Source organism: Chinchilla lanigera, unplaced genomic scaffold (assembly GCF_000276665.1).
Source record: "Chinchilla lanigera isolate Chin_1 unplaced genomic scaffold, ChiLan1.0 scaffold00001, whole genome shotgun sequence".
Lineage (NCBI taxonomy): Eukaryota > Metazoa > Chordata > Mammalia > Rodentia > Chinchillidae > Chinchilla > Chinchilla lanigera.
Window position 1 is genome coordinate 35,742,513 of NW_004955402.1, and position 24,102 is coordinate 35,766,614.

The window sequence follows — 24,102 nt, forward strand, 5'->3', positions numbered from 1 at the left end:
CAAACATACATTACTGAAAGTGAACACTAGCTATCTAGGCTTTGCAAAGTGTATCACTTACACTGTTGAGCATTTTGTTTTGCTTTGTCTTTAAAAGGGCATTTCTGCATGTTATTTGATTCTAAAAGGCAAACATGTTCATTACAAAAAACTTGGGAAATGCAGAGAATACAAACACACCTGCTTGTTTGTACCACTCACTTCTCCCTAACCTATGGAACAGCAGGCAGTACCTTTTTAAGCCACACTAGCGTTTTTTACAATGCGTGAAGTATTTCCCCCAAGTAATTACTCTGGTGACTGCAACTCCACAGGCTGCTGTTTATACTGATTATCAGAGCTGGTCACAAACGTTAGCTTCTTGGCCTCCATCTCTGTTTTTTCCTCTCCTTTTCACCTCTCAAGACTCAACTCTCCTCTTGAAGCGAAGACCACATTTACACATAGCTCTACCCTGAGCACTTAGCATAGTAGCATTTGGACATTCCTTCTCCTTTCTTTTATTCAACTGTGCTGTATCAAATGTTAAAAAGTAAGGAATGTCAAAGCATTGCTTCTAGGTTGGCATGTAAATTAACAGGCATCTTATGAGGAAAGGGAAATTTTAAATACAGAAGTATGAAAGGAAACTGGATCAGTTATAGGGAGTGAAATAGTGACCCTCACTTGTCAAAATGGGCTCCTCTCCAAAGAGTAATTGTTTCATGTGACTCACTGACTTCTTTTTCCTAGTCAGCGTTCACTCACTGAGTACCTTAGAGGTCACATGAAATACACAGATAATCACCTGCACAAATTAAATTAATTCTTAACAATTCAGAAGTAATATGGGGGGGGCACTGGGGATTTAGCTCAGTGGCACAGCGCCTGCCTGGCAAGTGCGAGGTCGTGAGTTCAATTCCCGGTACCAGACAAAAAGCAAACAAACAGACAACAACAGAAGTAATATGTGTGTGTGGTATGGGTGTGTTGTTTTCATTTTAGTTTTGCAGATGGTTTTCTATAAAATACATTTTTACTAAGTCCATGTGTAAACAATTAAAAAAAATGGCAGAATAAGGTACAAATGTAGTGTATTTAATAAACTGTCAACAAGAGCAAAAAAAGAAAAAAAGAAAGAAAGAAAGAAATACACAGATATACAAGATCTTCAATCTAACAACAAAAGACATATAGGTTTAAAAAAAAAAAAACTTCAGGTGTGACATGGTTGAGTCACATAAGACTGCTAGAATCCTCTGGAAATTCAGAGATTTAAGCTGTTGACTGAAGGGATCTGGGATCTGGCTTAGGTCCTGGAGAATAAGTAAGACACATACATGAAGTAAGTGTGTGTGTGTGTGTGTGTGTTTATGTGAATGTGTGTGGGTCAGGGAGGAAGGAGAGCAGAGCAGATAGAGAGCAGACTGGGCAAAGGTGGTGCAGTATAAAAGACCAAGAAGTGTTTTGGGAAAACAGAAATACAAGAAAAATGTGGGAAGGAGAATGTGAGCCCACTGCTGAGAATCTGGAACAGCGCACGTTCCCTACAACTGGGACCATTTAGTCACTCAGAGAGCGTGCCTTAATCACACGCTCTGTGGTAGGCCCTGGGACAGAAATGGTGAGCTACAGGAAGAAAAACATGGCATGGTGCCTTGCTTTGGCCAATGCCATGATAACATAATACCATGGAAATTTATATTTCTAAAATTATGTTTCAGAAATATAATTTAAACTCAAGGAGAATTTATCAACAGCAAAACACAAAAATGACAAAAACTAATGTCAGGGCTGTCTCTTTGTTATTGCTGTGTGACAAATTATCCCAAAACTTGAAAAACAATTATCTGCTTACTGCTTCACAGTCCTGCAGTAAGGGCGAGAGTGACGGAAGCAGCTCTCTCCTTCTCCTGTGGTGTCAGCCGCTGGGGTCTGGGGTTCAGGTTCGTCTGGACCAGCCAACCTGTGTCATGTATCTCGGCCTCAGACAGCGGAGACTGCATTTCCCGTTCTCCACCCAGGGCTCTCAGACGTTTCCCTTTGTTCCTGGTAATTTGGTTCTGGATTCAGTGGCTGGCTCCCACCAGAATGTAAAAGAGGAAGCTGCCCAGGTTTTGAGAACTGGCACAGTGTCCCTTCTGTCACATTCTAATGGGTAAAGCAGGTCACAAAATGAGCCCAGACCTGCGGGCAGAGGATTGCACACAGCATGAATATCAGGAGGCAGGATTCATTGGGAGCAGAAAGAAGACAGTTGGGATCCTAAAGTCATATAGTCCAGCAGCATCTCCCACAGCTGTATTTAACTAAAGGATGTGAAATGCATAGATTTCTTTTTACATCAGAGCACATAACCCCACCCACCTCACCCTGTCCCCACATTTTTAAGTGCCAGTAAGACACAGTCATTTTCCATGTGCCTCACTGGTTACTTAATGGAATGTATTAGATTCTAAACCAACCTTACAACATCCGGGCAGGGAGAGAGCTCAGCTCAGACCCATCCCACCTGTTCCTGACACTGTGTCACTCCTAGGAGCACCCATTGTCACTTCTGCTTCCAAACAGGAAGAAAAAGACCCTCTCTGTGCCAGGCGCCTGCTTGCTCTTTTACCATCTACAATGCCTGAATTTTCCCAGGATGTCTCTAAGCACCCTCTCTCCTCCCAGCCCAGTTCCTGGGAGCCAGGGCAAAAACCAGTTCCTAATTCTCGGAGTCCATTTCAGATCCCTCTACAGTTTTTATGATTGTGCTTTCCATCCTCGATGATCTGTCTTTCCATCTCCAAAACTGAGCACAAGACCCCACGCATAGCTCAGTACCATGTGCAGTGGTGACCTCAGAATTACGATGGAGGGGCAGTCTGGTTGGTAGGAAGGAGGAGAGGGAGAGTATGCAATTTTTTCTTGAAATATTATGCTTTTTGTGACAAGATCTCACTATGTTGCCCAGGCTGACCTCAAAGCCGTGGGCTCAAATAATCCTCCGATCTCAGCTCCCACGTAGCTGGAACTACAGCCAGCATCACCAGGCCCACCTAAAACTTTTAATAGGGGTGGCGAGGCCCCTCAGATAACTAGAACTGGTCCACAAAAAAAATCAGCGTATACTCCAGAAAAGATTAATAAAAGTATACACTTGCTCACTTAATAACAAAGCACATTTGGCGTGTACACACAAGAGCAAAAGCTAACTGGGTTAATAGAAAAGCAAAAGCTAAGAAAGTTTTTTGTTTGCTCTATTTTTCACATTTCTAACTACCCCTCAATGGTTCCATGAAGAGTAATTGTACACGGGCCCCAGAAAGCAGACGCACGGATTCAAATGCTCTCTCCATCATTTATTTTGAGCAAATTACTTCATTTTTCCACACTTAGGCCTTTCATCTGCAAAGTGAGAACAATATAAGTGTCTGTCTACCTCATAGGGTTGTTATGAGTACTAAGTAATACTTGAAGAAAGTTCTTAGATAATACCTAATAAATTGTAACCACTCAATAAAGTGTGCTTAGTATTTTTATTCCATAAGTTATCCTCAGCCTGAGAATGTTCAACGCATGCTTCATTGATTTTTTTTCTTTGTTAGTTCTTTTTAAAGGTGATTGTGAAGACAATGAGTTTTTAAGATGGTGAGAAACTGAAGATTTCCCTGCAAACTACCTTCTTGGTATCTTGGCCAACTGTGAGTCATAGCAGGAAAAGGTACCAAGAGCACATAGCAAAATATCAGTAGCAAATACATATTTTGAAAAAACATACCTCAGGGTAACAATTACTCTCCTAAGTCATAGAAGTTAAATATTAGAAATATAAGGTCATTGACAGAGATGAACTTCAAAAGGAAATAACTGAGAAATAGCACTGAACCCACATGTATCTTCCGTGATTTTAAGAAAAATGTCCCTTCTCATCAAACCTGTGTAGGGAGAAAGATATATGTGAAAGCAATTCAGAATCCCGCGTTGGGCCTCAGCGTACGATTCCACGTATTGTTTCTGACCTCAGTTTCTTTCCTGACATCCTCTTTTCTACTACAGTCACAAGAGGTGAGAAGAAGAGGCACCCAGTGAGACAAAACAGAGGGCACATGACGGCCCCAGCAGGACACTCGAGCGAGACCATTTTCCTGCCCTCCATGCTTACAGAATTTTATTTGCGTAGAAGAACTGCAGGAGCTCCGGATGATAGTGGCTCTGAAAAAAATTGGCAAAGGCACATGTGAGGGAGGATGCAGTAAGTCCTCTTGACTACATCACTAGTAGACAGTTGTCAACATGGGGCATGAGGATAAACAACAGGAGTGACAGAAGCAGCATCACCTAAACTAGAACTGCCCATACACTTCGTACATGGTCTTCCGGGTATGTTGCCGTTTGCATTGCATTATGGGTCAATTACAATGGAAATAATTGGCCTGAGTCATGTTGGGGGTGGTGACTCCCTGCCCTGCTTGGCCACCTGCCATGTTAAGTACCAGGAGGACAAGGACCTGAGAATTCCCTCCTGCCCCAGTTCACTCACCAGCTGCCGACAGAGTTTGGGGTTCCTTTGTTCTTCTTCGTTCTGGAAGCTGTACTCCTTCCTCAGTTTCAGATATGGAGAACAGGCTCGAACAGTTGTTTTACAAGCCTGAGAAAAATAATAATACCATCTTATGTTGAAAATGTGAGGAGAGTTCTAAAGCGAAAGCAGGGATACCCCACAGGAATGTACCCAATCTACGGTCAGGGCTACTGAAGAGTTAAAGTAACTTTCAGGATGTTTGCAAACTTGAGCTTAAACAAATGCTTATGAAATGGCAAGTCTATTGTCTAAGAGTTGGTGGGGGCTGTAGAGCTTCACAGTTTACACAACTCCTTATCACAGTAGTACCAAATTCCTAAACTCACCCTCATTCCCTCCCCCTCTCTCCTTCAGGTTTTCCTCTCCCTCTCTCTCAATCAGAAGCTAAGGGATTGGACCATGGATATAGCTCAGTTGCATATCATGCCTCACAAGCATGAGGTTGTGAGTTCAATTCCTGGTACAAGAAAGAAAGAAAGAGAGGAAGAGAGAGAAAGAAAGAAAGAGAGAAAGAGAGAGAAAGAAGAAAGAAAGAAAGAAAGAAAGAAAGAAAGAAAGAAAGAAAGAAAGAAAGAAAAAAGAAAGAAAGAAAGAAAGAAAGAAAGAAAGATAGATAGATACGGGGTTTTGTAGGACACTTTGCTCCCATTGGTTTTGAAACATTCACTCAGCCAGGCATGGTGGCGCACACCTGTAATCCCAGCACACGGGAGGCTGAGGCAGGAGGATCGTTGTGAGTTCGAGATCAGCCTCGGCTACAAAGTGAGCTCAAGGCTAGTTTAAACTCCATCACGAGACACTGGTTCAAAAGGACCAAAAAAGAAAAAAAAAGAAAGAAAGAAAGAAAGAAAAAGGAAAAAAGAAACATTCACTCAGTCCCACTCCAAATCAGGCTTGAAGTTGATCTAACCCTGTTAGGAACATTTTCTCCAAGAATAAAACAAAAAAATCCATACGGAGTTGAAAAACCAAGAGCAAGAAATTGTACCAGGCACAGTGAAAAAAGCTAACTGGGGGTAAATAAATACACTCATTCAGTGGGCTGCTGCCCACTGATTAAAGCCACTCCCTCTGCCCCACCTCTCATGAACTGAGCTTATCCAGTCCTCACAGGTGTTGGATTGGGCAGGTGAGAAAGAAGCAAATGGAAAAGGACATCCTTTCTCAAGCAGGAAGTACACGGGAGACCTCTTTTCTGGAATTCACAAGCATATGCTGCTAAGTGGCCCTGGTGTAAAGCAGGAACCCAAGGTTTTGGCATCTCAACTCCACAGGGCTGCCTCACATCCCCTCTGTGCAACAGAGATTTCATGCTGTTGGATGGAGAATCACAGTCTTACCTTGGCAACCTGGGGGTTTCTGTCCCGTAAATGAGTCAGGAGGGAATCTTGTGTCTGCTTCACCTGACTGGTGAAAAATTTCTTCCATTTCCGCCCAGCGAAAGCAGCCAGTTGCCCAAACAAAACAAAGGCTGAATATCTCACACTGTCGTTCTCCTGTGGGTTTCCATGAGCAAAACAACAGAGCAGGTCACAACCAAAAGGCAACTGCATGAGGCACAGCACAGTCATCACTCTTGGAGGTACGTAACAGGGCGACATCAGACTCAGAGCACTTTCTGTCTTCTGTACACGCGTAGACACATACTATCACACTGGTGTTAGCACCTTGGTTTCTCTGTCAATTTATTTAAGCCCTTCCCATGTCAACATTTGAAGGACTTTTTTTTTTCTCTCCCCTTTCTCTTTCTTTTCCGCATCATCATTCACTGGATCAGTCCCTTATTCCTTACTTTCAGCATTTTTGCCAGGTCACCTCTCTGCTGTTGGTCGAATTCCTCCCACTTACAGGGGAAATAAGGGCCTTGCCTCTCCCCCTTACACCCTCCCAGTGCTCCCGACTTTTAGTCAAATGGGTCAGTTCCTCCCTGGTCACATGTCAGCTGGCTCAACCCTTCTTTGCTTTCCCAGGTAAGCTCTTTGCTTCACATCTTTCTCTTTCCAGATGAGGAGTCTGTGGCCCAGGGCATTTCAGCAACGTGCCTCGAACTGCCCTTCAGGCAACACACCCGGTGCTGGGGGAACCCAGCCTCTTGACTCTGTGTGCACAGGTTTTTATACTAGTGTTCTGCGGAGTAACTCCAGGTGAACCAGAGGGAAAAAGACAGGGCTGGGTCTCCTCAAGGGCAAGGAGTACCCAGAACACAGAGACTAAGCAAGACAGAGGACCACTAATCATTTTGTGACGTCTTTAAAAATAGTTTAGCATGTGTGACACCTATAGAAATTGCACCAGGGTTGCTATTTTGTCCACTGATCTAGTGGTGTGTTTCATTCAACTCAGCTAACACTTATGGAGAATTTATCCTGTCCAACACCCTCCCCAAATACTGAGATGTGCAGAAGGCTAAGACAGGTGTCGGTCCCCCAGGAATTTGACAGTCACCCCACAGGGGCGCATGCATGGGTGAACGTGGTGCAAGGCACACAGTGAAGAGCACTAACTCTGATGGAGATAAAAGTCATCAGGGAACAGCTCTACATGAGAATGTTCCTGTTCTACACGGCCAAGGTTTCCACGGCCAAACATGACATGCTAGTAGAGTTTCAACAATGGTCAAATGGAGAACAAGTCCTGAAGTTCAGAAAGGAACTCTACAGAGAGTTAAGGACCAGTACCCAAAACATCTGCTGACATTCCAGGGTGGCGAGGCAGCCATCTTCCTCTCCACTTCTCAAAGAAGACTGGTTTGCATTCATTTGAGAGCAAAAATCCACACCCCCCCCCACCGCCTCTGTCTCTGGAGGAAGGACAGAAAACCTGCCAGCAGCGCCTATGAAAACTCCAAGCTTCATAGTCTCAAGGCCTCTTATTCTTTTGTGGAGCTGATACAGCTACCTGGCACTGTGTGGCTCCATGGAGACTCAAGAGTGTGGGGAGCTGATGCCAGGTGCTTGGGCAGAAAATAAGAAGTCTGCTCCCTGTGCAACAGGTCTTATCTTTCAGAGAACGACTGGCCGGCTAAAGTGATAGCTTGCAAGCCAGGTGTCTCAGGCGCTTCACGATTGCAGGTTAAGTCCTGTACGAGTGTTCTCCTTGCTTGGCCCATCTTGTCACCTGCTAGTTGACAGTGCAGGTGTTACGGCCAGAAGGTCTGCCTTCGTGGCCACTTACTGCTCTGCAAACCTGGAGCAGGGTCCCACCTCTCTATGTTTTGGTTTCCTCATCTATAAGGTGAAGGTAGTCACAGGTCCTACCCCACAGGCTACTGTGAAGATGACATGAGCTAATCCATGTAAACTGTCTAGCACTGTGTGTGGCTCACAGGTAGGGCTCACTGAATGCTAACTGTTGTCATTGTTGCATGTGTAAGAGAACACTGACTATTATATTGATATATACATATATTCACTTCTCTATTAACATAAAAACCTTCTGAGCAGAACGAAGGGATGCTATACAACTTTTATGTCCTCCGTAATCCACACACACACAGTACTAGCACTCAACAAGATTCATAAATAAGTGATTGATACAGACCTTGTTCCCTGAGCAACACACTAAGTGGTACTCCCCTTTCTAATCCCACTTTGATGTCAGTAACCCAGAATTTTTATGAATCGTCTCACTTACATCATCCAGTAAAGTCCTGGTCTGAAGGGTGATGTCTATGAAGAAGGAGCCCAGACCTTTCCCCTGGATCTTGCCCAGGATGACGGTCAGAGCCTTCATACTCTCGTGGATGACTTCAGAACTCACAGGGTCGTACAGTCCGTGCACCAGCAGGTCTAGCATAATTTTCTTATACTTTCTCACCTGTTATCAAGGTTTGACAAGCATTAGTAGCCCAGGAATCGCCCTCTATGAATTGAAAAGCAGTGCCGCTTCCAGTCCTCCAGTAACCTAGGTCTTGTACTGAGTGATCACGGCGTTCTTCAGGATCTGCCACGACTCTCATCAAAACACAAATGCTTCCGTTTACCCAATCCAAGAGCCCAGCTCACTTTGGTAGGACAAAAGAAAGCACAAGCTGGATGAGTAGGTGAGGGGGCCACAGGGTGGTGGACTGTGTGACCCAAGGGCTTGGGGAGTACTAGTTACCTTATAACGGGAGGTCATAAAATGGTACTGAAATTGACAGATGCTAAAGGAAGAGATGTGAACAGAACTTTATTACTGAAGAAATAAAGATTATGAGAACATTTCCGAGGAGGGTGATGTCAGCATGCATCAGCTCTGCCTGCGGCTCTGTGTACCATGGCTGATGATGGTGAAGAGCGATAGGCCTAAAATGACCCTGACTAAGTCAGACCTTTGTACAATCTGCTCCTCTTACACACTTGCTTCTAGCCTAATAGAATATGCAAAGGTAGCAAGATGTAGCTCTGGTGGCTACTTTGTATTAAAGAAGACTCCACTGCAGCAGATATGAGTGCGAGACACCCTCCTGCTGGCCTTGAAGAAATAAGCTGCCCTGGTGTAAAAGGGTGACCTGTGGGCACTGGGAGTGACCCCCAGCAGACAACCATCAAGAAAATAGAAACCTCAGTCCTTCAGTTGGAAGAGCTGAATTATGCCCCAAAGCACATAAGCTTGGAGGAGTGCCCTGAGCTTCAGGGAGGAACACAGTACGGCTGACCCAAGCTTTGCAAGATACTGAGCAGAGAACCCAGCTGAGCTATAAGACCCTTGATCCACAGACACTGTGAAGTAACAAACACACACTGCTCTGCGCAGCTAAGTGTGTGGTGATTTGTTACACAGCAGCAAACCAATCCATGAGGTACGGTGCTCCAGCCTTGTGGACCCACACGTGAACACCAGAGGGGCAGGAAGATCGGCTGAGTTCACCTCCCTTCCCTACCTGATTGGGGGCTTCACAGGCCATGGTGCCCAGACCTCTCATTGCCAGATGGCGCTTTTTAGCACTGGGGTCCCGGGCTCTTTCTGCCAAGATGAAAAACACATTCTTCAAAGGCTCCCGCTTCTGGAACCTCAGTCTCCAAGAAACCTGGGTGGTAGGTCAAAAATGTATTAATTGGGGACTAGAGTCATCCTCTGAGCCCAGACTTAACCCTATCTCTTCTCTGTAAAGAGAATCCTATCATTGCCTGCTCAGTTTTGCCCTTCATCCTCCAACTAAATGCTGTGTGTGTGTGTGTGTGTGTGTGTGTGTGTGTGTGTGTGTGTGTTTACCTGGGATCAAACGCAGGGCCTTATATATGCTGAACATGCACTCTACTATTGAGCTAAGACCCCATACCCTAGAGGTGCCTGATTTAGTTAGAAAAATACATTAATTTGTTCTGTATCTTGAAAAAAGTGATGGAGGAAGAGCAAAGAAAGTAGAAAAATAATGCAGGACTTCTGCTGAGGTGGGTTTGGGAAAATTATAGAGATGCTCTACAGGCTTGGTAGGTTGTGACAGAAGCTGAGAAAGAAGAATCCTATAGGGGTTGATGTGAGAATATGGACCCTTTTCATGGTATAAGAGATGCTCTTATCCCTCTACCCTTAAAGATGCTCTTCTTCCTCCAGCTCCTCCCATTTTTCTGCTTTACTTCCTAGCTAAATAAATGCCTAGAAAAACAGTACTTCTTTCTCCAATCTCTCTGTCTCTCTGTCTCTGTCTCTGTCTCTCTCTCTCTCTCTCTCTCTGTTTTTGTTTTTTGAGACAGGGTCTCACTGTGTAATTCAGGCTAGTCTTGAACTCACTATGTAGCCCAGGATTGCCTCAAACTCTCAACAGTCCTCTTGCCTCAGCCTCCTAAGTGCTGGGATTAGGCAGGCACCACCACACCCCGCCCCTCCTGTTCTCCCTTGAATTTTCTGCAATCAGGCTGATGTTCCCCCACCTTCATCTACTCTATGGCTAATTCCAGGGGCCATTCTCAGTAGTTATCTTACTCAAGCTGCCAACAGCATGTGACAAATTGGCAAAGCTCCTCAGCAAGTATCTGTTAGCCTTCTACAACCATCTCAGGGCCCTTACAGGTCACCCTAAATCCAGAATGCTTGCATCTGAGCAGTTAAGATTAGGAAGAGGAATGCATAAGTAATTCAAGTCAGGAAACACTTTGAGTCTGATGCAGAAACCTGTGCTTTAAAGACTAAACTCTGAGTAATTGCAGGGCGAGACATGAGGTGCTATCTGTAGTAAGCAGATAAGCTCAGGTGCCAGGAAGGCCCTGGTGTTCTTCAAACACAGAACAAGGCAACCAGTAGTAGAGTCAGAACCAAGATGATGAAAGATTCAGACAAGATCAGGGGCAGGGCATGGTGGTGCACTCTTGTAATCCCAGCACTCGGGAGGCTGAGGCAGGAAGATTGTTGAGAGTTCGAGACCAGCCTGGGGTACAAAGTGAGCTCAAGGCCAGCCTGAACTGCATAATGAGACCCTGTCTCAACAAGTCCAAAAAAAAAAGATCAGGAACAAAAGCCACCCTCCCACCATCCTCAGTAAGTGTGGAGCAGAATAGATGCAGATCTAGTCATTTCTATAGCACTATCAACAAGCTTGGGTAATTTCCAAATCTCATCGTTATTTCTCAATATTCATTGCAGTTCATTCTACATTTTTGAGTCAGCAAGTTAAATCCTTCTCAACACATCTTTGTGTCTTCCTACAATCTATGTTAAAATAATATATTGGTTTCAGAGAAGCCCTCAATGGGGCAGACCGAGCAGGCACACGTCTTCCGGGAAGAGGTGTCTGTTCATGACACTTTGTATCAGACCTTAGAAAAGAAAGATATTATTGCTGTCCTTTTCTTCTTGGGCTTGGAAGTAGGAGTGGAAAGGGGTTGGCCCAGGAGTCTCTGTGTTTGGTCCATGGAACTAAAAAAGAGAAGTCAAAATCATCACATGAACCCCGAACACCCATGAGCGGCCTGCCATTAAACACTGCTGTCCACAGCGCCACCTGGGTGAGAACAGAAAGAGGCAATCACCCAAGAAATATAACTCAGATTTCTGGCCTCATCCACAGACTCCTCAAAACTTGAAGAAAAGAATAAACTCAAACTTTGTCTTTTTTAAAGCTTCCCAAGAAGGAGTTCTATATCTTGTTGTCTTAAGAAGTACCTACTCTTTCATTTAGCAAGTCTTTAATCCTACAGATATTATTAACCGTCACCTAGTCCAGTGACTGCTCCTCAGATTCTGTGGTCGGCTTTAAAAATCATCAGAGGGCCGGGGATATAGCTCAGTGGCACAAGCTCCTGCCTGGCAAGTGCAAGGTCCTGAGTTCGATTCCCAGTACCCCCCCAAAATAAAATTAAATTAAATAAATTAAAATAAAATAAAATTCATCAGTGCCTAGGCCCAGCCTTGATCTGGGGCAGTCAGAGCATGGGATGTTTAAGAGTTCCCTGGGTGCTTCTGAGAGAATCAGAGTTGAGGACCAGGACTAAATGAAGCCACCTGCCTGTCATTTCTTCTATTAAAAAAATACAAACACAAAACACCCCAAAGTCAATGGCTGTAATGAAGTTGGTCCCCTACCAATCCCACATACAAAAATGAACTCAAACTGATCAATAACCTACATAGAAGAGCTAAAGCTGTAAACCTTGTAATTTATACTTTCAACAAACTCCCAGGGGACACTGGAGTGCAGCTGGCCTAGGACCACACTTTGAGAACTGCTGCAGAGCCAGGCATGGTGGCTCAGGCCTGTAATCCCAGCACTCGGGAGGCTGAGGCAGGAGGATCATTGTGAGTTCGAGGCCAGCCTGGGCTACAAAGTGAGCTCAAGGCCAGCCTGCACTGCATAGTGAAACCCTGTCTCAAAAAAGACAAAAAAAAAGAGAACTTCAGGAAGAGAAAGAAATCTTACAGCATCAGGAGTAATTCCCCTCAAGAAGAAGGGGCTGGGGATTTAGCTCAGCGGCAAAAGCGCCTGCCTGGCAAGCACGAGGTCGTGAGTTTGGTTCCCAGTACCAGAGAAAAACCAAAAAAAGAAAAAAAAGAAAAAAAAGAAGAAAGGGATTAGAAACTCATATCAAGGCAAAAAAAAAAAAAAAAAATACATTATTTCTTTCTTCCCATGATCTTCTGTTTCAGTGGGACCTGCCACTCCTCGCATGCAGTGCTCTGCATCAGAGCTGACAGACGCCTGCCCAGTGGGTACAGGGGACTTAAAAGAAGCACAGGTCCCGCAGGCTGGGAGTCTGGTGGCCAAGGAGGTCCCAGCCTCATTGTGAAACAGCAGGCGTCTGTGTCCCAAGGCATAAGAAATCACGCCTTGGAGCTGCTCTCCACTGCGAAGGAAAACAGCCTGCTCCCTTATTTGTCATGCTCAGCTTCTATTGCAAGATTAGCAGGGCAGTCAAGGGCTTCAGCCAGGCTAAATGGCTTCCCCAGACTTCTGAAGCCAAACAGCCAGCCTCGTCTTAACAGGCAGGTCTAGAATTCAAGATCAGGGAAGGCTCTCGAGCAGGGCAAAGTGAAGGCGAGCTCAGCCATCCTTTCTGGAGGATTCAGTCTGTGGTGAGAGACTCAGGGAGGCTGCACCCTCAGCTCACCCCCGTTCCACAAGCCCGTCCCATCTCCTTGCTCCCGTCACAAGCTAAACACTGATGTGCTCAACCTTGCATGTTGTCTCTGAGAGCTCATCTGGATCTCTGGTGCAAAAGCAAAGCATTTCTCACTGGGGTGAGGGGGCTCCTCTGTCAGCCCCCCTGGTATATGTTACAAACTCCAGGCAACCCCAGGAGTACTAGGTCAGAGTCTCAGGGAGCATCAGGCCTGCACATTGCACTTTTCATGCAAGGTGCCTAGTAGCTGTATACACAGCTTGGTCTGTGCTAGAAATCAGTCCCAGGATTGGCTACTCCAGGAAGCTGAGCCCAGGCGTCAACAGAGACCCCAGCAGTCACAGGGGAGAGAGGGAAGCACGTTGGTGTCTTTGCAAACAAAGGACTGATGGCACATGTTTGTGGGACACGATGAATTTTACTGTAGCTAGGGTTTGAGTTGCTGCGTCCGTTCCAGAACTCATGTTGACATTTAATCATTGTGATCTATTAAGAGGTAAGACCAGATTCAGCCTTTAAAAGGTGGTTAGGGTTCTGCTCTCATGAATGGATTGCTCCACTGATGTGATTAAGAGATTCAGGGGTTAAAAGGTTATCTCAGTGGGTCTGCTATAAAAGCCAGTTTGGCTGGATTTCTTTTATGCTCCCCGTTCCTCACCTGTGGATATGCAGCCGCACCTTGGAACCCACCAGTAAGAAGGCCGTCACCTGACGCAACCCTTTGAGCCTGATACGTTTCTTCTCTTTATAACTTTCCATAGTGCTGTGCAACAGAGAATGGGCTAAGATAACTGTCAAAATGAAACCATGTGGGGGCTGGGTGTGGTGCCCACCTGTAATCCCAGCTACTTGGGAAGCTGAGGCAGAAGGATCGAAAGTTTCAGGCCAGTCTGAGCAACCCGGAGGGAACCCTATTTTGAAATTTTAGAAAATTTTTAAAGGACTAAGGGTGTAGCTCAGCGCTAGAGTACTTGCCTAGCCCTCAATCCCTGGGAGGAAAAAAACAACGGTGAGAATAGGGTGGCGTAGCTCAGTGGTAAAGTGGGAGCTTAGCATGCACAAGGCCATGTGATCAATCCCCAGCACTGTCACCAACAACCAAAAACACAGTAAGCTGTGCAACTATGATCTGAGCACTTCTAGGGTTCTATCCTTAAAGGTTTCCTTAAAATAAATAAAAGAAGCTAAGAGTTAATTCAGGGTCACAAGGCCCTCACCAGAGCTTTGTATCTCCTGAGCTTGTAGCTTCTTAAGGGACCTGCACCACCCACGGGTCCTTCCTGCCTACACCCCTCTCCTCCCTCTCCTCCAACAAGTTATGTCCTTTCTCCCCAGTCCAATCAAAACAAAAGATCATTTCCATCTGTTGTAACACAGGATGTCAGAGAGGAACATTTTAAACCTACTAGGAATGAACGGGTACACAGATTGCAAGACTTCTTAGGTGTCTGATTCTTCCTACATGCCCTGAAACAGTCTTACAGTGACCTTTCCCATTAGAGGGAAGCTTTTCTGGTCGCTGTCTACAAGTATCATAGGTGCTTGGCCTGGCGTGACCAGGACTGGGAAAACCACGCAGCCAACCTGGTTGTGCGTGTGGCTTTGCTCACCCTGTGCACATGGTTTGATGAATCCTTCTTCCTCTGGGAAAGGATTCTTGTGTGCCCTGGGACCAGATCCCTGGTCTTCATCAACATGTCCTTGTTCTATCCGCTCGTACCAAAAAGAAACGGATTCAGGGTAACAGTAGCTTGTTCACTGCCAACTCCCAGATGCCTTTTCAAATGTAAATCCGTCCTACTCAAATTCTGAACAATACTATGAAAGCCAAACTTACAAACACTTGGATCTTCTTCTCATCTGTAAAATGAGAGAAGAAATTTATATTTCTAACAATCCTTTCAACTCTGAACTCATTAATGATAATAATATGCATAGTTACTAGCTATGGGTGGACATTTTTGTATGCTACACTAGATTAAATACAGAGTTCACCAAAAAAATGTATACACACTTCAGGAAAAGAAAAATATGATGATTTTTTCAATAGAAGGTGTTACCCTCATAGGGGGGACCCTGGAGGATGTCACAGAAAACCCACCACACTGCCAGCCCTTACAGCAGGAATGGGAAATGCAGGTGCAGCAATCTCAGTGACCAATGTTACCCAAGCAGCAGTTCACCGTATGTCTGGAAGCCAATGTCCAATACTTCGAGCACCTCTTGTAATTGAGGAGGCCAAAGGTAACTTGTATTGATCTCATGATTTCTCAATAAATTTAGTACTAAAATGTTTATTCAAGTTTTTCTTTTTCTGAAGTGTGCATACATTTTTTGGGCAGACTCTGTATTTAATCTCCGCTCAATTATCACGGCCAGGTACCTGGATTCTCCAGGCGGTCTACGAACTATACCAAATACTGCTCTGGCTGACTGCAGTCAGTCCTCCTGCTCCTGCGAGCTACATGCCTCCCAAGAATCAGTTCACAGCCGCTGCGCTTGATATTCAGACTGCGAAATGTATTTATTATTTTAACATTTTTACTTATTTATTGCTGTGCTGGGGATAGAACTCAGCCTCACACGTGTTAGGCAAGTGCTGTACCACTGAAGTACACTCCCAGACCTATAGCTATGAAATTTAATCAAACATTGTATGAACTGTCAAGATATGAATACACAAGGGAAGGAAGATGCTTCTCTGAATGCGGGGTGGAATTTTCAGAAGGATCCCGCAAGGGGAAGCTGCTACTTAGGAATGTGGACCGTAAAAGTTTGGGGAAAGCTCCAGTGACCCAGAATGATTTTGGGAGCTGAAATGACCCTGTAGAAAGTGACATTATAAGTGCCTTCCGGGCACCTTTAGGTTCTCACTGCATTTGAAGAAGCCAAAGCTACAAAAAAAAAAAAGTACTATGCATGTGATTAATGAAACAAAGCAACCCAAAAAAGTGGACCGGCGGATCCATATTGGAAGAAAAGGCTGTAGCCTTCATAACGACTCTATATTTTCTGGTACAGTATTTGGAGTTTTTACAGTAGCATCTTTCCTGCTACTCTAACCAACTTCTTCGTTGACTCTGAATCCAATCCCATTCTCCCAAATAAGAGAGCTTTACCGTATTTCACTTACTCCTCACACTGACCTTGAGAGGTAGGGTTAATGATCTTCATTTTAGGAAGTAGGAAACTGGGCCTTAGAGTAATGTTCAACAATTCACCAAAGTCAAACGATAATGGCAGAGAGGAGCTCCAGACCACAAAGTCTACATTTTTATCCCCATTTTATAGTTTATGTCCAGCTTGTAGACAATGCCCTGTATCCTGATCAAGTGTGTAGTCGCTTCTGTTTGAAGAAAGCACCAAAGTCTTCCCGTCAGTCCCTCCCATCCTAAAGCTCCTGCTGACAGAATAATGCCCCGTAACCCAATCGGCTCCAGGATCAACACTGCCCACTTGGGTTTTCCAAAGGGAACATCACCAGCTAGTTACATACTAAGGATCCAGCTCCCTGACAGTGACCAGCGTGGCCTCCTAGGAAGGTTCCGGGAGCCAAGGAGCCGCCCGGCGGCGCCCTCACCTGCGGTCCGGGCGGTCACGTGACGAGCGCTGCGCAGGCACTCCTGGGTGCTCGGTGCTCGGTGCTCGGTGCTCAGAGGGCTGCTGTTCCTGGCTGGCGGCGAGATGTGATGACTCGGCTAGGTCTTCCTAGCCCTGAAGTCCTAACGCACAAAAAGGGAAATTAGAAGGTGAAGCGGGGTCAGCTGGGAATAACGGGCCAGCACAGAGTGGTGGAAAGTGCGAATCGAGTGAGGGGGAGAAAAATCAATGTGTGTTTGGCGGCGAGGTGGGGGAGGGAGTCGCTCTCGAGTGACACCGGCAAGGTTGTTGCAAACAGCACAGCCATCGCCCGTGCCCTTTGAGTCCCTGCACTGTGCTGAGGTGTTTCTCCCTCCACCCCACCCCACTACCGCCCCATAGTCTTCCCTCCTGTCCAGCCTCACCCCGACTTTCTCCAGAAACGACGCTAATTCTAAGGCCCTTTCCCTGCACCAAAGGACACGGTTCTGCCCAGCGCCATTGCCTCGTTCTGCCACTAGATGGCGGCATGCCTCAACTCGTGGCTTCCAGGCTCCGGTGTAAAGCCGAATTTTTACTGAGATGGGACAATATTCGTCCCAAGCAGCCCCTAGTGACTGTCGAACCTACGACTAGCGCTTTAACCGTTGAAGCCCCTTTCCTGCTCAGCAAACATTATTTGTCCCCAAAGGAGCGATTTGAACTCCCCATAGTTTAAATGGTTGGTTGGTTGGTCTGTTGTGTTTTGTTTTTTTGTTTTTTTCCAGGACCAGGAATCGAACTCACGACCTTGCGCTTGCCAGGCAGGCTCTGTGCCGCTGAGCTAAATCCCCAGCCCCTAAATGGTTTATTACTAAAAGCAAAAGGACATAAAAATCTGGATGCTCCAGTCCCTGCAGATACTCAGGGCTCCCTCAGCCGTCATTGCTCTTTCACTGGGCAATCCAACAGTGTGGAAACCTAGGTATCAGTGATTAATTACTGTCTGGCCTTGGGTTGGGTGATGAGGGCAATATGTCCTAAAGGGGCAGTGTGGGTGAAGGTCTGTTTTCCAAGACCTAGGAGCTTATTGGTTTTTGTTTTGGTTTGGTTTGGTTCTGGGGGCTGAACCCAGGGCCTTTGCACTGCGCTACATCTCCAGCCCTGTTTTTATTTTTACATTTCGAGACAGGGTCTTGTTAAATTGCACAGGCTGAGCTTGAACTTGTGATCCTCCTACCTCAGCCTCCCAGGGTGTTGGGATAGCAAGTGTGGGCACCAGGACTGGCTAGGAGCTTATTGTTATACCAAGAGATAACATGAATGAATGCTTTCATATGCCAAATATTGCAGCAAATACTGTACAGACTGCCCCAGTCAATTTTAACTTCAAACCAAGATAAGAGCTCTTCCTGTCACCCCTATTTTAAAACTAGGGAAACTGACGCAGGAGAAATTACTTTGCCAGAGGTCATGCAGTTGGTTAGTGGCAGAATTAAAAGTCAACCGCACGCTCACTACTGCAAGAGCTTGGACTCTCTGGCAGGATGCTATGCTGTGGACCAGTCTGGAAAATCCTATGTGGACAGCTGTAAACCGGAGAAGTACATCAGAGTATAGGAAAGAAAACTCTTGCTTCTGGGAAAATAAGAATGAAGGTAAAACAAAGCCCCCCTGGACTGGGCTCCAAGGGCACCGCTGCTGACTTTGGAGGATGCAATTTCAAAGGTGTTGATAAAAAGGAAATGAGACTGCCAAGCCAAGGGGCCACGGGGAAAGAGGAACTTGAGATGTCTTGCTGCAGAAGGAAAGCAGTCAATAGATGAGAAGAGAGAGCGAGGTCAAGGAAAGGCACTCTGGTTTTCTTGTGTACTTTTAAAAATAGAATGAAGACGGGTGTGGAGGTGCCTGCCTGTGATCCTCGCAGGTGGGCGGCCAGGGCGAAAGGACCTCCAGCTCGAGGCCAGGCTGGGCTACATAGCAAGTTCAGGACTAGGGAGACTTTGTCTGGAAAAAAAAAAGAAAACAAAACAAAACCATAAAAATTAAAAATAAAAATAGAATAAAGCCTGGGCATATTTGAAAACAGTTGCAAGGGAACGCTGAAGTATGGACAGCATGTAGTAGTGACGGTATAACAGAAGGGTACAGAAGGAGGAAGTGGGGTTACAGAGAAAGACTGTGAGTCTGAAAAACCTCACCCATAAACCAGAACTAAACTTTGCACTCTGCGTGGACAGAAGCATGACAGAGCCGCGAGGGACTGGCGGGAGCGAACCCACGACCTTGTGCTTACCAGGCAGGCGAGGTGCTGCTGAGCTATACCGCCCGCCCCGTGACTGATTTTATTATGTATTTAGTTGCCCAGTTATTTTTCACGGTGCTGGCTATCAAATACAAAGCTTTGCACATGCTAAGCAAGCACTCTACAGCCCCACACACCAAGATACGCTATTAGTGACCCTTCTTTCCACGGTATGTCGTACTCAATCCCGAAGGCTTTTGCCAAAGTGTCTTGTCTACCGCTACATGGGAAGAACTTGCAGAATTTCCTCGTTTGGCTTAAAGCCACAAAGGGAATCAGGGCCGGAATTGGGCCTGGTCCCCAGAGGCCCTTCTGATCTTGTGGTGGTCTCAGTTCAGCTGTGTCACACGGTCCTCACAAGGGCATAGGTGTAACTCATGACCCCAGAGTGACCCAGACACGGCACCAATGGATGGGGACCCCAAATGAGAGAGCCCACGGCCTTGGGCCACAGCACAGTTCTGGAAATTAGAGTAGGTTTCTCTGGTGATTGATTGTCACTTATTGACATACTGATGACATGAGGTCCTTAAAAATAACACACAATTATTTGATTTAATCATTTAACAGTTCTGCTGTCCATGAACGCCTCCTCTGAGTCAGAGGCATACCGGTGCTACTGCCACTGGGAAAAAATGAGACTGCTGATAAAAAGGGCAACGGGTAAACTACATTGATCAACGCAGCAATCTAGGGTTAATCTGGGGAGATGGGAACACGCGACAGTCACCAGTGAAGTGGTTTATTGTTGGTCTCAGGATTGCCAAAGAACCTCCTTGTGTGAATGACCATTGTCTAATGCAGGAACTGGTCTAAAAGAGATGGATTTACGTTTCCTCCTTTTCATCTTCCTTCAGGGTATACCCTCATAGCGGGCCGAACCTTGTGTAAAGGTAAGGTTCTCACCTTGTCTAAGGTAAGGTAAAATCCGTCTAGCATGGTAGTACATGCCTGTAATCCCAGAACTCTGGGCCACAAGTTTCAGCCTAGCCTGGGGAAACTTAGCCATTTAGTGAGACTCTATCTCAAGATTTAAAAAAAATTTTAAGGGTTAGGGATATAGCTTAGTGGTAGAGTGCTTGCCTAGGATGTGCAAGACCCTGAGTTTGATCTATGGCTCTGAAAAATTAAATAAATGTAACAAAAAAAAAAAGAAATAAAATAAACTGCCTCCACAGCCAAAGATTAGGACTTCCCATTCATTCTTCAAATGTTTACTGCGACCCCACTTCCCTCAGTAGAATGCTCGGTGGTGGGACCAGCACTCTCACTGTCCCCAAGAGAACCAAACAGGACAGAATTTAAGACTGGGCATTTAAGACAGGTGGGGTGATGTACACCCGTAATCCTGGCAGGAAGATCACAGGTTTGAGCCCAGCCTGGGTAACTCAGTGACTTAGGGAGATCCTGTCTCAAAGTTTAAAACTAAAGAAAATTTGGAAACGGTGGGGAAATGCCTAGATGCAAGGGCCCTGGGTTTAGTCCTCAGTAACACACACATATACACACCCACACACACACCCACACACACCCCTGGGCTTTATGTGCCTTTATTGCAAGATGGGAATAGATAAGTGCTGCTGAGAGAATCATGAAAGTTAAAGGGCAACCAATGCTAAAGGGAGGAACCTGTGTACCCGGCCCGAACAGAAGCCGTTTAGTAAGGAAAGACGGAGGGGGAAGCACATCCAGCCTGGCTGAGCCTGGAACCTGTGGACCCCAAACGCTGCCACAGCCCCCTGCAGGGTTACACCTGTCTGCAGCAAACAGGCGTCCTTGGGAGGCTCAACCCTCATGGCACTTTTGCTTCCCACTGCTCTGCACACATTTGTTGTAATGTAAAAGTAATGGTCTTTTTGCTTCAACTCTTTAAACAAACTGCATAAAATAGGACAAAACACTGGGCTTCTTCCAGGACTTCTAACATACTCTGGCACGTGGAGGGGGAGCCTCTTGTGGCAGAGCTACAAGCTTATGACCAGAAAGCTGCCCTCAGTTATCCCCTTGCCCACCAACCCCCCTCTGGCTCTTCAGCCTTTCTTTTCCTGACCTTATTACTTGACAGTCATTTTTATACCAGAAGGCAACAATGGCTTCCACTGGGCCTTAGGTGACCTCTGAAAATGTCATGATGTTCACTTGACCCAGAAAACCCTACAAAATTATGCTAATCAAGAGAATCAAAGCTTCATGTCTCCTCAGGAACACCCAAGAAACTGCCCAGGTCATCCAGCTGGCTTGTGACAATGCATGCCTATAATCCCAGGTATTTGGAGGCTGTGGCAGGAGGATCACAAGTTCAAAGCCAGCCTGGGCAACTTATGGAGACCCTGTCCCAAAATGAAATAAAATAAAATAAAGTAAAATAAAATAAAATAAAATAAAAAGGGCCAAGAATGCAGCTCAGTGCCTCCTGGTCCAATTCCCAGCACACACATGAGTGTAGATATCCAAAAAGCCACCACGCTTCTGAAGGAGTCACTCGACAGAAGCAGTGTAGGCTGTTCCATCATTACAGTGGTAGAGCTCGTGGCTATGATGGAATGACAACTGGTAGTCAACTTGTAACACCCAACTGAACTAAATCAGCATGATGCTAGGTGTGGGAGGTCCACTTGAGGATTGTTGCTGGCAGAATAAGAGGCAGAATTGGAGAAGAAGTTTAGAAGCTGTAGGGAGATGTTGCTTTTCCTGCAGGAGCTTGTCATGCTGGCTTTCCTGATGAATTCAATTGCTATCATCAGAGGAGCTCCGGACTTTGTTGTCTCTGAGGATGGCTGTGGTATCTTTCGGAGAACTCTGGTTCTTACTTTGAGCGTCACTTCCTGGCTCCAGCGCAGATCGCTCAGCATGCTAGCACAGATCCGTTAGCCCACTAGCACAGACTTTCTAGCTTTCACCACTAACCTTTGGGCCTTCCGAGCACATATCCTTGAAATAGGCCTGCATGATACATTGTCGTGGGCTGTTGGCCTCCAGCTGCACTTGCGGGGGCATTGTCATTTATTCTAGATCTTTAGCTAGAGTCATGCAGGACATTGCCATGGGATCCAAGTCCTCAGCTGGATTTGTTTGGTCGTTAGTGTATGGGCACATTTCCTGCACTGTTTTTATATATGATTCATTGGATGACTGTTATAAAATAATTCTTATAAACTATGTGTCCTGTATTATCCCCCTTGCAAACCCTGACTATAACAGTAGGAATACTCAGGCCAGGCAGTTGTGTTAGCATAGGATGTCTGTGGCCCAAAAAGATGCTTGGTTTTTGCTGCACAAGTGTAAAGGTGCAGAGCAATAATGATCTGAAGGGTTTGCTGCAGATCCTTCAATCATTAAGCACATCCAGGTGAACAAAGTCCTCAAAAGATGCACTGTCCTTACAGAGCGCCTGGTTAATTCATGTGTGGTCTTCATGGAAAAGTAACAGATTGCTCCTAAACCAGAAGAAGGAATTACACAAAAGAAAAAATACCCCAGACAGGCATGGTGGTGCACACCTGTAATCCCAGTACTCTGGGAGGATAAGGCAGGAGGACTGAAAGTCTGAGTCTAGCCTGGGCAACTTAACAACTTCGATAAAAACAGGTGAGGAGGTAGCTCAGTGTGATGACCCTGAATTCAATCCCCACGGTGGAGAGGGAAGAAAGAAAAAGACATCCCAGAAAAAAACATACTGCCCAGGAATAAATTCAATGTAATATAAATGTAAGCAACAGTTAAAAAAGAAAAGAAAAACAGAAGCTCAAGATCAAAAACCTTTCCTGCCTGGGCAGGTAATCGCCCCCACGCCATCCATCACCAGAGCTCCTACTACCATAAAGTAGTCTTGAATTTACGTCAACGTTTTCCAGCCCAGCCCCAGGGAATCCACAGCAATGGCTCTGGGAAACGCTCTGGGAAAGGCAGCCTTACCTGAAGTAGAGGACAGGCGCACAGCACTCCCGGGGCAGCCCTTTGTGATCGTCCTGCTGAAAGGCGAATGTAACCAACTCCGGGGACAGCCCTGTCCTCCAGCAAGCTGTGCGCCACAGCCGCTGCGTTGTGTCCTTGAGGATGAAACAAAGAACAGATTAGAGTTTTAGTACAAAAAAAGAGACACAAAATAAAACCTTTTTTTAGGCTATCTGCCTCCTGATAATGGCCAGCAACCCATTGTAGGTCACGCAGTCTTGCAAACGTGTGAGATTCCCAGGTTTATCTCCAGTTTCCGCCAGGCCCACGCTGGAGCTCCCCGCTCTTAGGGCGATAGAGGGCACGGCGGCCCAGAGAGATCTCAACATCCCCAAGTGTCCCTGTGCCCTCTGTCATCTTGGGCTCTCAACTTCGGGGAAAGGGTCATTCTCACGCTCTTCGGACAAGGCGGGAAGGTGAGGGACAGTGAGTAGGGGACTGCCCAGTCCTGATGTCGGCCCCCTCTCCAGCCCCGAGCAGCCTCTCGCTCCTAAAGGCGTTGTTGTCATTCTCCGGTCTTCCTCTCTCCAACCTCTTTTACCATTTCACATCTTGTATCCTTCCCTGCCCTCTTCCTCACCTTCCTAATTTGTTTTGGGTTTTCTTTCTGTTGTTGTTGTTTGTTTGTTTGGGGACATCGATTAACATGTCCCTTCCTCTTAAAATGCCCATTCTCCTTGTTTTTCCATCAGTTCCATTTAGGGAGAATCCGGCAGACTGCTAGAGTTGCAGGACAAGGAGAGTAATATGGGGCAGAACTGGACCAAGAGAACAAGTCCATGTCCCAAAGGGCTGCACGATAGAAGGCTGAGCTGTTGGTGCATATTGTCTATTTCCCTCCAAAACAATGATACTAGCAGTTGCCAGTTTTGACAGATATAGTGTTGGATTTCTAAAATCTGAAACTTACTCTGCTGCGTAAGGTGCAGCCCACTCTCACTTACCTGAGGTTAGAAGAAAGAGTGAGACAATGCGCAGCAACCAAAACCCAGTGGGAGGATCAGGTGGTTTGCCTTCTGTTGCTTTCCTTTCCTTTGTAGGGACAACCCAAGGAGCAGTCCCTGGAAGGACAAAACAGCAGCAGGGACAGAGGAGCTGTTCTTAGTCTCCAGGTACCTAAGACCTGTCTAGTTGATTCCTGAATGTATACTTGCTGATAAAAATCTCTTCATTCTTTTTTTTTTTTTTTTTTTTTGCGGGAA

At 45.9% G+C, this 24,102-nt stretch overlaps 1 protein-coding gene across 4 annotated transcripts; it reads right to left on the reverse strand.

Annotated features, from left to right (window-relative positions):
• Positions 1-3,310: 3,310 nt before the first annotated feature.
• Positions 3,311-22,995, reverse strand: Mro (maestro). Of its 4 annotated transcripts, none has more exons than XM_013510723.1 (8): positions 22,862-22,995; positions 16,664-16,805; positions 11,284-11,383; positions 9,411-9,557; positions 8,180-8,362; positions 5,887-6,042; positions 4,505-4,612; positions 3,311-4,176 (listed from the first exon to the last, which is right to left on the reverse strand). In XM_013510723.1, the coding sequence occupies exons 3-8, from the start codon at positions 11,377-11,379 to the stop codon at positions 4,123-4,125; spliced, it is 744 nt and encodes a 247-aa protein (XP_013366177.1). In that variant the 5' UTR covers positions 11,380-11,383; positions 16,664-16,805; positions 22,862-22,995; the 3' UTR covers positions 3,311-4,122. The 4 variants fall into 4 exon arrangements, with proteins under 4 accessions (XP_013366177.1, XP_013366178.1, XP_013366185.1 ...); XM_013510724.1 differs by lacking the exon at positions 22,862-22,995 and adding an exon at positions 17,088-17,169; XM_013510731.1 differs by lacking the exon at positions 22,862-22,995 and adding an exon at positions 13,742-13,846 and having other exon boundaries at positions 16,664-16,780.
• Between the last annotated feature and the right edge of the window lie 1,107 nt (positions 22,996-24,102).

Coding starts and splice junctions, on each gene's coding strand:
- Mro (XM_013510731.1), bottom strand. CDS start 13,842: ATGGAAAGTTATAAAGAGAAGAAACGTATCAGGCTCAAAGGGTTGCGT. Junction 6,043..8,179: donor CCAGGACTTTACTGGATGAT/GTAAGTGAGACG, acceptor GGAAACCCACAG/GAGAACGACAGTGTGAGATA. Junction 4,177..4,504: donor CCAAACTCTGTCGGCAGCTG/GTGAGTGAACTG, acceptor AATTTTTTTCAG/AGCCACTATCATCCGGAGCT.